At 35.2% G+C, this 15,769-nt stretch overlaps 1 protein-coding gene across 3 annotated transcripts in view; it reads left to right on the top strand.

Moving 5' to 3' along the window:
* Window positions 1–15,769, top strand: part of Smc1b (structural maintenance of chromosomes 1B) — a 61,810-nt gene that overhangs the window by 6,018 nt on the left and 40,023 nt on the right. For all 3 annotated transcript variants that reach the window (NM_001130498.1, XM_087556598.1, XM_087556597.1), the window contains 7 exon segments: window positions 2,127–2,365; window positions 4,106–4,364; window positions 5,196–5,336; window positions 9,458–9,540; window positions 10,377–10,584; window positions 12,189–12,374; window positions 14,164–14,343. In NM_001130498.1, coding sequence (NP_001123970.1) covers window positions 2,127–2,365; window positions 4,106–4,364; window positions 5,196–5,336; window positions 9,458–9,540; window positions 10,377–10,584; window positions 12,189–12,374; window positions 14,164–14,343 — 1,296 coding nt within the window.

The following is a 15,769-nucleotide window of genomic DNA, read 5'->3' as shown; positions in this document are numbered from 1 at the left end:
TTAAGGGTTGTCCTTAAGGTCCCACTGTTTACCATTTTGCTGAGACATTAGCTGTGCTTCCTGGGCTCATGCTGTCTCAGGTTATCATGAAGTCGTTAATGCTACCAGAGAGGGCATTCCTTGAAGGAATGTGAAAATATGTATATTATTATACAACAAGCCTTATGTCCACAGCAGCCATTGACACTCATAGAGGCCCATGTCCACTGAGTGACCCTGTTCCAGGGGCAGAAACCATGTCATTCTGTCCCCACAAAGGCCACACTGGACCCAGCAATGTTTCAGCTTTATGTTTCACTACTGTTTATGTGCATGGGTGTTTTGTATAAATGTATATATGCCATGTGCCTTTTGGGGCCAGAAGAGGGCAAATGGATCCTCTGTAACTTGAGTTGCAAACTGTTGTTAGCCATCACGTGGGAGCTGGAACCCCAGTCCACTGGAAAAGCAGCCAGAAAGCAGTGTTCTTTCTTTCTTTCTTTTTTTTTTTTTTTTGGTTCTTTTTTTTCGGAGCTGGGGACCGAACCCAGGGCCTTGCGCTTCCTAGGCAAGCGCTCTACCACTGAGCTAAATCCCCAACCCCAGCAGTGTTCTTAACTGCTGAGCTATCTCTTCAAGCCTGTTCTTTTTAAAACTAAAACTCAAAAAATTTTTTTAATTGGTTAAGCTCATTTCATGTTTACATAGCCAACATTTTAATGCATTTAGCAAATTATTATATAATAATTTCCTAAGTGTACTTAATGAAAAATAACTAAATTTTTCCAAAAAATTAAAAGAGCAACACTATATGTTTTGATATCTTTAATGTCTGGCTTAATAGAAAATAGTTGGATTCTAACAAAGATTATTGAGTTGTTTACACGGGTGATACATTACATCTCAAGCTTTCCCAAAACCATTTCCTCATTAAATACTTGTTGTTTAGAACACCATTTAAATTAGTATCTCCTTTTAAAAATATCATATTACTAATTTTATTTTGTAACATACACTTCTATATAAAACTACCTTGTTTATTTTTGTTTGCTTTTTTAGTAGTCTCTGAGTCCTCTGCCCTCTATTGGAAAATTGAAATATAAGCTTTATAAGAACAGGGATGACTTACCTCATTTCATTCTCTAGCATATTCCCAACACTCAGGGCAAAAGCTGATACGTAGTAATTAGTAAATATTTGAGAAAATAAATGAAAGGTGGATATATTTTTCCTTAGTAATATTGCTTAGTTTCTTTATATTATAACTGTGTATATATGTTCTATATCTGTAAAAGGGTGAACAGTAAGTCAGAACATAGTGTTCACAGCATACCGAAATAGCTTATAGAATGGGAGAACTTAAAACATTTTTATAAAGACAATTAGAATAATCCAGCTTCCTGATTTTTTTTACAACATTCTTAATGGACCAACTTCTGTTTACAAGTTACTTCTGAAACTTTGTTGACTAGGACCTCACATTATGAGGCGGTGACTCCCTTTTTTCTTCATTTTTAGCGCAAATATTAAGAAAATTCTCCCTTTTCATGTGTGATTTAAAACTCTAATAGTCATGTTAGGTTTATCAGTGTAAAATTCCTTTTAGAGCAAGAATTGTACTTGGAATCATTTACTGTAAAGTGTTTATGGACTCATTTATTTAATCTCCTTTCAGTTATGGTAAAGAAGCAGACTCAGCAATGTTAAGGGACTTGTCAGACTTTCAAGGACCCATGCTAGCAGGTGCCACTTCACTGTTACAGCCTGGTCTCTGAGTGCATGAATGCAGGCTTATCTTTTGGTTGCTGTTTTATTTTGGAAATATAGCCAGAAACCTCCAAATAATTCTACTTTTGTTAAGGAATACCGTCTTTTGACTGGATGTGGTGGTGCATACCTATAACTTCAGCACTTGGTAGATAGACAAGAAAATCAGGAGTTCAAGGTCATCCTTAGCTGAATAGCAAGTGTGAGAATAGCTGGGCTACAGGAGACCATGTCCCTTTCTCAAATAATGAGAGTGAGAAGGCAGGGAAGAGACTATTCTTTTTATGATATGTCATTAGAGATAGTGTGCTAATTCAGTAGTCGAGTTCATGAACAGAAGCTTAAATGTGTGCTCTTTGCCTTCCCCTGTCCATATATAGGCAGAACATTATCAAAGTCTCCTTGAAGAATTGAAAACAAACAAGATACAACTGATGCTTTTCCAACTGTATTATAATGAGGAAAAAATCAATGTTTTAAACACTGAATTAGAGCATATGGACAGGAATTTAAGTGTTGTAAAAGACACTCTTTCTCACCATGAAAACATAATTAAAGCTAAGAAAAAGGATTATGGAATGTTAACTAGACAACTACAGCAAACAGCAAAAGAACTGAAGTAAGTTTTAAAAATAGATGTTAGCAGTTAAAATTTTTATGGTATTTATTTAATCTGCATATGTGTGTTCATGTGTAGTATGTGTACACTTATGCACCAGCTCATGCTTTCTAAAGCATGCATGTGGAGGCCAGAGGATAATCTGCAAAAGTCAGTTCTCTCCTCTTAACCATGTAGGTTCTAGGAATTAAAATCAAGTTAATTTTGTCAGCAAATATCTTTACCCCACTGAGTCACTTCTCTGGCCCAACAGTTGTGTTTCAAGTAAATGGGGAAAATATAATTGACATTTAGAAATTGATATGTTTGAGGAGACAGTACTGAAGCTGAGCTTAGAGCTTCACACTTGGTAGGCAAGTGCTTTACCACTGAGCTATAGTCTCAGCTTAGAAATTCAATTTTTAAAAATTTGTTTTTATTTTGTTTTGTTCTGTTCTATTTTGTTTTAGACATAGTCTCACTGTGTAGCCCTGGCTGCCCTCAAACTCACAGGGATCTGCCTGCCTCTGACTCCTGAGTGCTGGGATTAAAAGTGTGCACCACCATCTCTGGTGGAGATCAACTTTATAAAGTGAACATTTTAGTTGGGAATGCCTCTAGATACACAGAAAAGTTATAAAGATCATGCCTTTCTCTCAGATTCCCATGCTATTTCTCCTATTATTAACACACTACATTAATCTAGTCTGTAGTTGGAAGAAGGGAGAGTTGAATAGCAGAAGCAGAGGGGTATTTTTTAAGTGGTTAAACTATGAATTTGTCAAAATTAAAGAAACTGTAGCACCAAGAGTGAACCTTAATGTAAACAAAAATTTAAAAATTGATGTAAGAGTGTTAGGGATACTAAGTGTATTACAAAATGTGACAAAACATTAACTATATTACAAATATATCAAACAACTCTAATAGTGCAGTGGGAAGAGAATAGTGGCTTAAGTAATTTTTAGATTCTAAATTATGTTTGTATCTGTATATGTATATGTATATACATATACTAAGTGCCAGTGCCTCTGGAAGTATAAGATCTCCTAGACCTGGAATTCTGAGCCACCCAACATTGGCTAGGGGAATTTAATTTGGGACCTCTCTGAGAGCAACTCCTAAGCCACCTTTCTAGATCCCTAGCCTAAGTAATTTTTAAAGTGCATAGATTTCAAAATCTTCAAAAGAAGATACATTATACAGAAGCACTGTATTATAAGTGTAAAATTGTTTCTCAAGGGAAAATGCTATTTTTTTGAGACAGGTTTTCTCTGTCTAGATCTTGCTGTCCTAGATCTTGCTCTATGGACCAGGCTTGTCTAGAACTCCGAAATCTGCCCGCCTCTACCTCCCAAGTGCTGTGATAAAAGGTGTATGCTACTACCACCAACAAAACAAAACAAAACAAACAAAACCCCCCCAGAATCTCAGTAGTACTGTTTTCTCTGGCATCTACGGATATGCCTAACAATCTCTGTAAGCTAATTTTTAGAATTTAATTTTGAATTTTATTTTATCAAAGTTACTTTCTTTTTGGCCAGGGTTGGTGATTTATATTCATGCCTTTAGTCCTGGTACATGGGAGGCAGAGACAGGAAGATCACTGCATTCAAATCCAGCTTTGTATACATAGCTAGTACCAGTTTAACCAGGACTACATAGTGAGACACTGACTCCAAAAAATAAAAATATAAATAAAATAATAAATTAATACTTGCTTATATGCTAAAAATAAAAAATTATTTTTTTTCTTTTTAGATCTGTCGAAGCAGTTTTAAATCAGAAGAGGCCTCAGTACATTAAAGCTAAAGAAAACACTTCTCACCATCTAAAAAAATTGGATTTGTCTAAGAAATTGATAACAGACAATGAAAAACAATGTGCTAAGCAGGAAGATGGCATTCGAGCCTTAGTGGCAGAACTGGTTGATTTAGATAGAGCATGGAGAAGTTTTGAAAAGCAGATGGAAGAGAAAATCTTACACAAAGGAAGAGACATTGAATTGGAAAATAGTCAGGTGAAGAAAATGAAAATACTGGAAACATTTTTATTGTTTTAATTTCTATTTTTAATAAGAAAAAAATTAAGAGATAATCCCTATGATAATTTATTAAGATTATCCCATCTATGTAAATTGTAGGAATTATTTTTTTAATCTGTTCACAGAATCTAAATTTAATCTTGATACTAAGGCATTTTTCCATCATATAATTAGATGGTGTTATAACATAAATTAATTAAAGCCTGGTACTACCTGGAATTATATAGTAATAAAAGTTAGGTAATTGTTACTATTTTAAAGATAAAACAATTCTATCTTAGATACTATATGAGTGTAAAGGTCAGATGTATGTGACTTTGAAGAGACTTAATTGACTAGGAAACTAAGATGATTTTAACTGTTCAATGATGCGTTAATAGTCAGTGTAATACAGTACACAAGATTAAAATTATTAATCAGTAAAATACACAGATAACCAAAAACATGTAAGTCAGTTTTCAAATATTCTTTCAATTAAACTATCATCATTCATCTTTCATTGAGTTATGCGAATCTTGTATCACCATATACATACCCCAAAATAATTATGACTAGAAAAGTAAAGTGCCATTTTCTCCAGATAGTTTTTTCCCTAGATTTTCTATCAAAGACCTTATTATAGTGTTTGTCTTGATTACTTTGTTATACTATCTAAAGAGTTTTTAATAAGGAAAATTTCATATTAAGTTCACATTTTACCTGGAGAAGATAGCTAATTATGATCTAATTTATATAAAGATTTTTGATGAGAGCAGGATGTCATATAATTTCTTTAAGGTGAGTAATATGTCAATGCTGTTTATATAGCTGGACCGTTATAAAGAGCTTAAGGAACAAGTCAGACGGAGGGTAGGTATAATGACACAACAACTGGAAAAACTACAGTGGGAACAGAAGGCAGAAAAAGAAAGACTGGCATTTGAAAGGAGGAGGCATGGAGACACTCAGGTACTATGGATTCTATAGTAATAGTTTAGAATTAATTGTAGTGAGATGTTGCTCCCTTTTCAATATGTAAGTGGATTTATATCAAGAAATTTAAAAAATTCTGAAGGGATAGGAGCATATAGCTTAGTGGTAGAACACTGTTGTCCTGGGTTTGATTTCCCAAGCACAACAAAATAGTTAAATCTAGTTTCTCTGTTGTTCTTAGAATTTTTAATTTATGTGCACTTTTATAGTTAAAGTAGGCCGTGCTTTCATACCTGTGTTTAAGAAGTGTTTTCTGTGCATTTATATGGTGATGAACACGGTCTGAGCATGCATTTTAGTTCAGTAGTGTGAGGAGGAGGATGGGGAGAGTGGAGACATTAAATACATTTAGCTCTCTGTATCTGTGGGTCTTGAAGCTGTGGATTCAACTGAGGATCAACAATACTCAGGGTAAAAATGTTTACTGAACATTGTTTTAGTACTTTTTGTTGCTCCCTGAGCAATACAATATAATACCTATCTATATAGCATTTATACTTTACTAGGTATTGTAAGTCTTCCAGAGAGGATTTGAAGTATATAGGAAGATATGTGTCAATTATATGTGATACTCTGCATTTTATATAAGGATTTGAGTATATGTAAATTAGGCAAACAATCATTGGTTCTGGAATCATTCCTTAAATATGTTGCCCAAGAGGAGCTAGCCAGTCTATGTTGGGAACAAGTGTTAAGAGAGCATTATATTCTTCCTCAGAGTAAGACTTGGCTTCCAGCCTATCTTACTCTTTACTTACTGTGTATAATCTCAGTAAACAATTTATTAGATTGGGGCGGGGAGCTTTACATTTTCCATTTATAGGTACAGTCAGAAAAAGTATAGATAGGAAAGAAAGATGGATAGAGGGGAGAGAGAAAGATCCCTAAAGCTAGTGTCTTTCCCAACTGTCAGCTGTTTCTCACAGTCATTCCTCCCTTAGTTCCACACAGTCTGCTTAAACAGTTCCTTCTCCCAGTTTTCCTGATACTATCAGCTCCAAAGTATAACAACTGCTGTGGCCTATCTGCTCAACTCAGCTTCTCCTGACTCAACTGTCTCTGAACAATATCTTCTCCACCAACTGCCTTCTCTTCTTACTCTCCTAGCCCAACTCACTTCGGACTCAGCCTCAGCTGGCTTTTTTATATCCTATCCTGTTCCCAGAATTCAAGAGGCAACCAACACTAAAGGTCACATCAAGCGGTTCTAACAGCTAAGAATTCTTAAAGGACCACTTTACTAGCAACTGGGGAATCCTTTAAAGAGCCAGGAGCACAAGATAAATCACACTACAAAGTCAAGCTCACAATGAAGGACAGACTTAGTAGCTACTCCCTCTTAATGCTTTATGACTCCTTTTCTAAAGACTAAGAACTGGGTATAAGATTACTACACAATCAACAGTAATAGTTCATCATACATTATGAAGTTTCTCTGAGCCACCATGTTATTTGGGTATATAGCATGCTAAGTGCTGCTGCAAGTCCAATCTGTGGTTGTGGTTTCTAAGCTTTGGGCTTTCTCTTACCTGTATTTACTAACTTGGTGATCTATAGTCACACATATGTAAACACTGCTCTAAAAATGTGAACATTTAACCCTCAGACCTTCAAAACTCCAATCAGGTGTTTTTCCAGCTGCTACTTCAGGTTCTTCAGGTTAGGTGTTAAGCAAACATCTCAATCAATCTTGGACTCCAAACTGACCTTCCAATCTTCTCACAAAATGTGTTCCACAGTCTTTCACGTCAATTATGACAGTTTAATTTTATTAGTTGCTCAGGTCAAAAATGTGGAGCTACTCTGACTCTCTTTTAGAAAACTGTTGGCTTTACCTTGAAAATACAACGAATGTCTTACTTTTTCTAATTCTACTGCTATCACTTTTGTCCATACTTTTGGTTTGGATCAGTTCAGTAGCCTACCAGCTTCCTTTGCTCCCACTCTGTATCCTGGATCCTACACAGTAGTCTCAGCATAACAGCCAGTTAATGCATTCAGTAAGTCAAATCATGAAATTGGCTCTTTAAATTCTCCAGAGGCTTCCCAACTTACACATGAAAGTTTTAGGTCAAAGTTCTTAAGTGACCTATATGGGCCTACCTGAGCTGTTGCTCAGTTTTTCTTCCTGTTTTTCTTTCTTTGATCTGTTATGTTGACCTCCTGTAATATTACAAACATGTTTCTTCATGAGATTTTCTATCTACAAAAGCAGTAAATTCTTGTAATCACTGAGCTATTTCTCTAGCCCCTGAATGGATTTTTTCCTTTTGAGACAGTGTCTCATTATGAATCCCTGGCTGGCCTGGAACTCACCATGTAGATCAAGCTGGCTTTTAATTCACAGAGGTCTGCCACCCTTAGCCCCTTGAGTAGTCGGAATAAATGGGTGTACTGCCGTGCCCAGCTGTAAATGGACTTAAGTGAGATAGTAGAATTTCAGTGTTGGGCTTCTTAATTTCAACATGTGTGTTCCATTAGAAAGGAAGCTGTCTTGCCTTATTTTGGAGGGAGACATATACATGTGTGTGTGTGCAAGTGAGTTCATGTTCCTGTTTGTATTGGTGCAGAGCTCAGAAGAATACATCAAGTATCGTGCTCCATCACTCTCCTAATATCCTTGAGACAAGGATTTTTACTGAACCTGGAGCTAGGGTAGCAGCCTGCAAGCCCTAGCAATTGTTCTATCTCAGTCTCCATAGCACTGGGGTTACAGGTGTGCACAGCCACTCCTGACTTTATGTGGGGATTTGAACTAAGGTCATCATATTTGTGTAATCACCTGAGTCATATCCTCAGCTCATTGTGGTCATTTTTGTAGCTCTGGCATCTAGCCCAATAGATGTTTGCTTCATGGATTATTGTTGATTAGATGGAAAAAAGGTCGAAGGTTAAAAATCTGAAACTAGTTGGAGACTATTCTCCCCATCTATCCAGTTTCTCTTCCCTGAGAAGTTAAAGCTCCCCTTTCAGTTTTTTCCCTGGCTAACAAAATGGGAAATCCAAAATATAAACAATTCATAAATAACTTACATTGTTGAATTGTTCTGTTTATTATTAGTTATTATAAGTGTGATTGGTACGCTTGCATAGAAGAAAACATGATTTGTCTAGGATTCAGTGATATGTTTTTAGGCATCTAGGAACATGTCTTTCTCAGGTGACAGTTTCTGCTGCTCTGCAGTATTTGGATTTGATGATAAAGGACAAATAGAGCAAGACTTGCATGAAATCCTCTCCTTGTGCCTGTTAGTTGCCCTGTAGTTCTTGCATCATGGTGGTACTTAACTACTCTATTATAATCACTTATTTTCTTGAGGACTGAAACTATCTTGCTCATTATTGTGCCTCTAGTTCCTATTACATGGAAGCCAGTGAATGGATATCTATTGAATGAATTCATTTGAAAGATAGATATGAACTTTATAGGTACTTGAAAATGTTTTTGAACTGGAGAGAGAACACTTGTCAATCTTTTAGGATTTAGTTCCCAGCACATACATGGTGGCTCCCAATAGCTCATAATTCCTTTTCCAGAGGATCTGACACTCTCTTCTGTGAACACCAGACAGGAATGTGGTGTACATACATAAATGCAGACAAAACACTCATAAACATAAAATAAGTAAATCAAGAGATATTAAAAAATTACTCGAAGTTTGAATTTACCAGTAAAATCACTAGAGATCAAATATTCCAGCAAAATACAATCAGATTTAATCCCCAGTCTATTAGCTACTAAAGCTTTATACTAGCCGGCCTTTTCAAAATTAATTTTTCTTTTATATTTTCTCTTAATTTTTAAATTACATTTATTTATATATATTTGTGTGTGCCCACGCTTGCCCAAGCACACTGTGGTGTACTTGTAGAAGTTAGAAAACAACTTGAGAGCATTGGCTCTTTCTTTCTCTTCTGTTTAGTGGTTGAAAAGAGTTCAGCAAGCATCTGTTAAGCCATCACACAAATCCTAAATATATTCATATAATCATATTTGATGCATTTCAGACTTTAACAGCTTTAGCATAATAAATTCTAGATGTCATCTTATTAGTTTAGAATGTTGTGATTAATTTTAGGCTTATTTCCCATTGTAGGGAAATCTAAAACAAATAAAAGAACAAATAGAAGAGCATAAAAAACGAATAGAGAAATTGGAGGAATATACAAAGACGTGCATGTAAGTAGGAAAACAACCTTTGTAGCTTTTTCATATCTAAATGATCCAGTGTATTCTCTAAGTAGTGAATTAATGTTACTAATGTGTGATATTCTCATTCTTTTGTCTCTGTAGATTGTTAAAAATTATACTTACCACATAATAAATATATATAAAATTTGAAAACAAAAATAAATGCTTAAAATTTGAAAATATATTGGGATGTGTAACATTGGTAAAACTTAAATCTCCTTCTGACATTGACATTTCATAAATATATAATGAATTGTGGGATCTGGAGAGATGGCTCAGTAGTTAAGAACACTGGCTGCTCTTGCAGAGTACTGGGTTTGATTCAAAGCACCCACATGGTGGTTAGACTCAGAACTATCTGTAGTTCCAGATCCAGGGGGTCCAATGCCCTCTTCTTGCTTCCATCAGCACTAACTACATAAATGCTCACAGATATATATACAGGCTAACACTTGTACACATAAAGTAAAAATAAACTTAAATTTTTTAAAAATGGTAATGAATTGTGTCTTGAAAACTAATTCATGATATTCAATCTACCAGTAAGGAATTTTAGTTGATTTTGCATTGATATTAAGCATGTGATGATTGCTCTGGTTTATATTGATCTACTCTTACTCTCATAGTAACCAGAAATATGTATTTTCAAATGAACAGAAATAACCAAAAAGCTTTTTTGCCTGTTTAGTGTTGGGTATGTTTTTTTAAATTTCTTTTTTAATTGATAGAGCACTACTCCATTTTTATACAGTGCTAGACAAGATTGTTTTATGTTTTAACAAACTGGTTTTTTTTGGTTGTTGTTCTTGTTGTTACTGTTGTAGGGATTGCTTGGAAGATAAAAAACAGCAAGAAGAAGCCCTGATAAAAGAAATTGACAATACAAAATCAAGAATGTCTGAAGTTAATGAAGAATTGAGTCTTATTAGAAATGAATTGCAGAATGCTGGAATTGATAACCATGAAGGAAAACGTCAGCGGAAAAGAGCAGAAGTTCTCGAACACCTTAAAAGACTTTACCCAGATTCTGTGGTAATAGGAATGAATTTTAAAAGCTATGTTCTCTCATTCCTAAAAATAGTGTTCTTACTTGAGATTGGAAAATATAACTGATGTAAGGAAGCAGAATTATTTTAGAAATGTTGTGTTTTGTATTTGACAATTTATATTTATAATAGTAAATAGAGCAAGAGATAAATAATTTCAAATTATATTTCTAAGTAAGTATTGAAAATGAATACTAACATGAACACAGTACCTAGCCAGTATACATTATGGCTGATATCCCTAGAGGAAAGATAGTATGACGTAGTCTTGGTCCTCTCAACAAGAAACCTCTATGCTCAAGTTCTTCATAATTTTTGACAGTATCACTGCCATGTTTTCATTTTCTCTCTATACCTAGTAGTCTTTCATACTAAGGACTTTGGCCAAAATGCAACACTATCCTGCTATATGGAGTGTTAGCATCATAGCATCATTTTCTATTATATCATGGGCCTCACTTCTGCCTCAGTGTGCCCTGCGATTTCCTTATGGCCTATTTTTACTCTTTGACACTTCACCATTGCTCTGTTCCAAAACACTTGCCTTTGACCTTTATGGTATTACATTCTCATGGCCACCTACTTTATCTCCTTTACACTGTCTTACTAGAACACCTTTTTTTTCTTTAAGAAACTGTGGGGGTTGGGGGGACTGAAACCAGAGCCTTATGTATGTGAGGTCAACGTTCTACCAACTGAGTTATATATCCTTAAGTCTTTGACGTTCTTCAATCTCTTTTGAATCATGGATATTAATAGAGGAATAGGGCTACATTGCCCAATCTTGCTTCTTCAGTTCATAACAAAATGACACAGCCCTACTTTTTAAAAACCCAGTAGTTCAGCAATCATGTCTAATGGCAGAAAATGGCTACTGTGCAGACTTCTTTTTAAATAGAGAAAAGGCTGGAGAGATGGCTCAACAATTTAAGTATAGTTTTGGTTGTTCGGAACTCCATAGAAGCCAAGCTGGTTAATTGACTAAATTCTGAAAATTCTTACCCAGTATTCCTTAATTTGGCAAGAAGCATCACTTATATACTTGTTTCCATTCAAAAATTGAGGGAATTGATTTTAAAAACTAGTAAATCAGAAGAGGGGGGAACTCTAATGCTCTCTCAATGTAGATAAACTCAATTTCTCATTGAAAGACGACATTTTGACTCCCTTCCACCAAATAAGGTATGCTTTTTCTACACAGAACAGAATCACATTGAAACAGGATGTTAATGTAAAACTCCACAGAGAATGAGATGTTCAAACAGTGTATTTTTACAAAGTGTCCGCTGAGCCCTTATATTTCCTGCCCTCCAGGGAGAGTGAGTAGAGCAGGAATATGGATTCAGTCACTTGTTGCTCAAAGAAAGCACTTGATTTACTCTCTGGGAAAGGAGTCAAGAGGTTGTCCATTATCAAAAATGAAAGGTCCACATTAAATATAAGAATTTTGATGAATTTGAATGTGACTATTAAATTAGACATATGAATTGTATGCAGTTATCTGTCATGCTTTATTACATTAGAAAACAATGAATTATATGTTTCTCGTTAATGTATTTTTTTTCTTCTTCTGTTCTGAAACCTGCTAAGTTTGGAAGACTTCTTGATCTATGTCATCCTATTCATAAGAAATACCAGCTGGCTGTGACTAAGCTTTTTGGCCGGTACATGGTTGCCATTGTTGTTGCCTCAGAAAAGGTAGCAAAAGATTGTATTCGGTTTCTGAAGGAGGAAAGAGCTGAACCTGAGACATTCCTTGCTCTAGATTACCTTGATGTAAGAATTTTACTATTTGGTATTTATTAATTACCAAATTGAATATCTTTATTTCTCTAAACTGGCAGCTATGGAATGAGGGTAGGGTGGGTGCAAGTGGTGTAACTTGAATGTCAGCTAGCCAGTCATTCAAGTGGCTGATGTTTCTGAACTTCAGGGGAATAATATCAGACAACTGCTATCTTTATGATTCATGTTATTTTTCCCTAATCTAGTATTGCTACAATTCTTAATGTCTTCAGTTTCAATCCTGGAGAAGAGCATACTATGTAGACCAGGCTAGCTTCAAACTCTTAAGAGATTTGCCTGCCGGCATTGAGAGAGGGCTCAATGGTTAGGAGCACTGACTGCTCTTCCAGAGGTCCTGAGTTCAATTCCCAGCAACCACATGGTGTCTCACAACCATCTGTGATGTGATCTGATGCTCTCTTCTAGTGTGTCTGAATACATAAAATAAATAAATCTTAAAAAAAAGTTTGAAAGAGATTTGCCTGCCACTGCCTCCTGAGTACTGGGATTAAAGGCATGTAAACTATTCCCAGTATAAATCATTTTTATTTGTTACTCATTTGAATTTTTTCAAAGTAAACTCATATTTTACAAAAATATGATACAGGAGAGTCTGAAATGATGGCTTAGCAGTTAAGAATACTAGCTGCTCTAACAAAGGACTTGGGTTAGATTCCCAATGGATGTCTATAGCAGCTAACAATCATCTTTCTGTAACTCCAGTCCTAGGATATCTGATGCCCTCTTTTGTCTCTGTGGACACCTCATGTATGTGGTACACAGACATACATGCAGACAAAATTGTTTTAATTAATTAAAATCTTATACAGGAAAAAATAACAAAAATCTTATACAGAGTCATCAAATGACTAAATAGATAATGGTACTTGTTACAGAGCATGACAACTTGAGTTCAAGATTTAGTTCCTCTACTCACATGGTAGGAGAGGAACCATTTCCCACAGGCTGTCTTCTATACTTCCAGAGACACACTAGAGGACAACCTACACACACCTACACACACACACACACACACACACACACACACTCTCTCTCTCTCTCTCTCTCTCTCTCTCAATAAATAAATAACTGTAAAAAATAACCTTATATAGAAATATATTATAAAAGGAACATTTCCTTTTAGTACACAGTTCTTAAATATTACTTAAGAGGTTTCTATACACTCAGGCCATATGAACATATGTATGTATATATGTGTGTATATATCTACTGTTTCCATGTGCATACAGGCACACCTTTTAATATACATAGGATTTTTGTTTAACAGAAATGAGATTATATTTGCTAGTTTTCAGTAATATGTGGCAGATATATTTATGATTTATAGACAGAAATCTGAAAGTACATCTATAATCTGAAGGCTACCCTGATCATTTCAAACTAGAGGGCTTTTGTTTAGTCTCATTTTTATATCTGTAGTTCTGTGCTGCTTTTGGGTACATACCTAAGTGACTACTGTATTCCACTATGCTTTATGACGTAAAGAACACAAAGCACTTCTCATTGTTCTGTTCCAACTTGTTAGTGGCAGTTGAATCTGGAAGTAAGTTCTTTCTTGTGGCTTTTGATGAAGTTTTCCTATTTTTGAAAAATATTACATGTCATAATGTGGGATACAGTTTCTCATGTTTTTACTGCAAGTGCATTGCATTAGAAGAGCATGTTATCAAGCCTTGGCTATACTGTGGAAAGAATATAAAAAGCATTTGGTTTTTATTTTAGTGTTGTTAATATACCAATTTTCCTTTAAACCCTTCAGATCAAGCCAATCAATGAACGACTAAGGGAAATTAAAGGCTGTAAGATGATGATCGATGTTATAAAGACCCAGTTTCCTCAGCTGAAGAAAGTGATTCAGTTTGTTTGTGGAAATGGCCTTGTCTGTGAGACTGTGGAAGAGGCAAGACATATTGCATTTGGTGGACCTGAAAGACGAAAGGTGAGAGACCTGAACACTGTTCCAACTAAGTTGAAGTGTGTTCATTCATTCATTAGTTTGGTCTTTACCTCCCCCACCCCTTTACTAGTATGTTCTTTTTAATAAGGAAAACCAGCTAGGGAAGCCTAAGATGCTTTCATTTGATGATTTTTGTTTTGAGACAGGGTCATGTAGCCCAGACTGGCCTTGAGCTTGTTATATTGCTGAGGATAACTGATAACTATGCTCTCCCTGCTTCTGCCTCCCAAGTGCTGGGATCAGAGACATGCATTATCGTGCCTGTCTGCGGATACTAAAGATTGAACTCAGGGCACTGTATGTTTAGGCAAGTACTCTCTCCACCAACTAAGTACATCTTCAGCTCTTCCGTTTAGTTTTGTAAAAATTCACTTCTGTAACGTTCTCTATATCACACATTGTATTTTAGAAATTTGATTTATTTCAGTATTTTAAGGCATTTGGGTTTTTCCCCTTGTGTGGAATAAATGTCCTTGTTGATCCCTGTATTTTCCCTGCATTGTATTACGTTTAAAGAGCAGGAAAGATTTTTTTGTTCCTTACTTTACATTTTTTGTTCTTAGATGACTTAATAGGAATACTTTGTACACTGAAGCTTAACACAATTATATTTAAAATGGCACAGTTGAGATGTTACTGAGTACTAATCTTTCACGGGAGTAATTTTTCTTTTAAAAATAAATATTTTAGGGACAGAGGAGATGACTTAATGACTAAGAATGCTTCCTCTACGAGCATGCAGACCTGATTTCAAATCCATAACACTCACATAAACCAAGCATGACTCAACATACCTGCAACTCTAGCATTAGAAGGTAGAGACATTTGGATCCCAAGATCTAGCTGTTTAATATAAATAACAAGCTTCTGGTTTAATGAAAAACTGTCTCAGAATAGTAAGACAGAGAGCAATAGACATGAGACCCCATATCCTGCTCTGGCCTCTACATTCATGCACATTACACATATATCCCATACATGCATGCACACACACAAATACATATTTTTTCTTACATGGACAATTTATATTTAGTTGAATAATGCTAAAATTATTGCCCAAGTAATTATGTATTTTTATTTTATAAAGTATACCATTGCTTAAGTGCATAAGCCATGAAATAAGGCTGACTGGTGATGCTATACAGTAAGTAGTTATGTGACTTTAGGTAATTTCCTGAACTCTTAATTTTCTTATCTAAAACTGAGGAGATAATACTAATAATACTAATAATACATAACTATAATTATGAAGCTTACATTAAGTGACATCAAGCATTGTACTGCAGAATACCTAGGGAATAATCAGCAAGTGGTAGCCACTTCATGAACAATTAACAGTTATCTAGAATGTCTAGTATCAAAAATCAATACAAGATAAGCTTTTCTTCTGAGAATTTCCATTCTTAAA

This window comes from Rattus norvegicus, chromosome 7, assembly GCF_021556685.1.
Source record: "Rattus norvegicus strain SHRSP/BbbUtx chromosome 7, alternate assembly SHRSP_T2T, whole genome shotgun sequence".
NCBI lineage: Eukaryota > Metazoa > Chordata > Mammalia > Rodentia > Muridae > Rattus > Rattus norvegicus.
The sequence above is the reverse complement of the archived record's forward strand: the minus strand, read 5'-3'. Positions and strand labels throughout refer to the sequence as shown.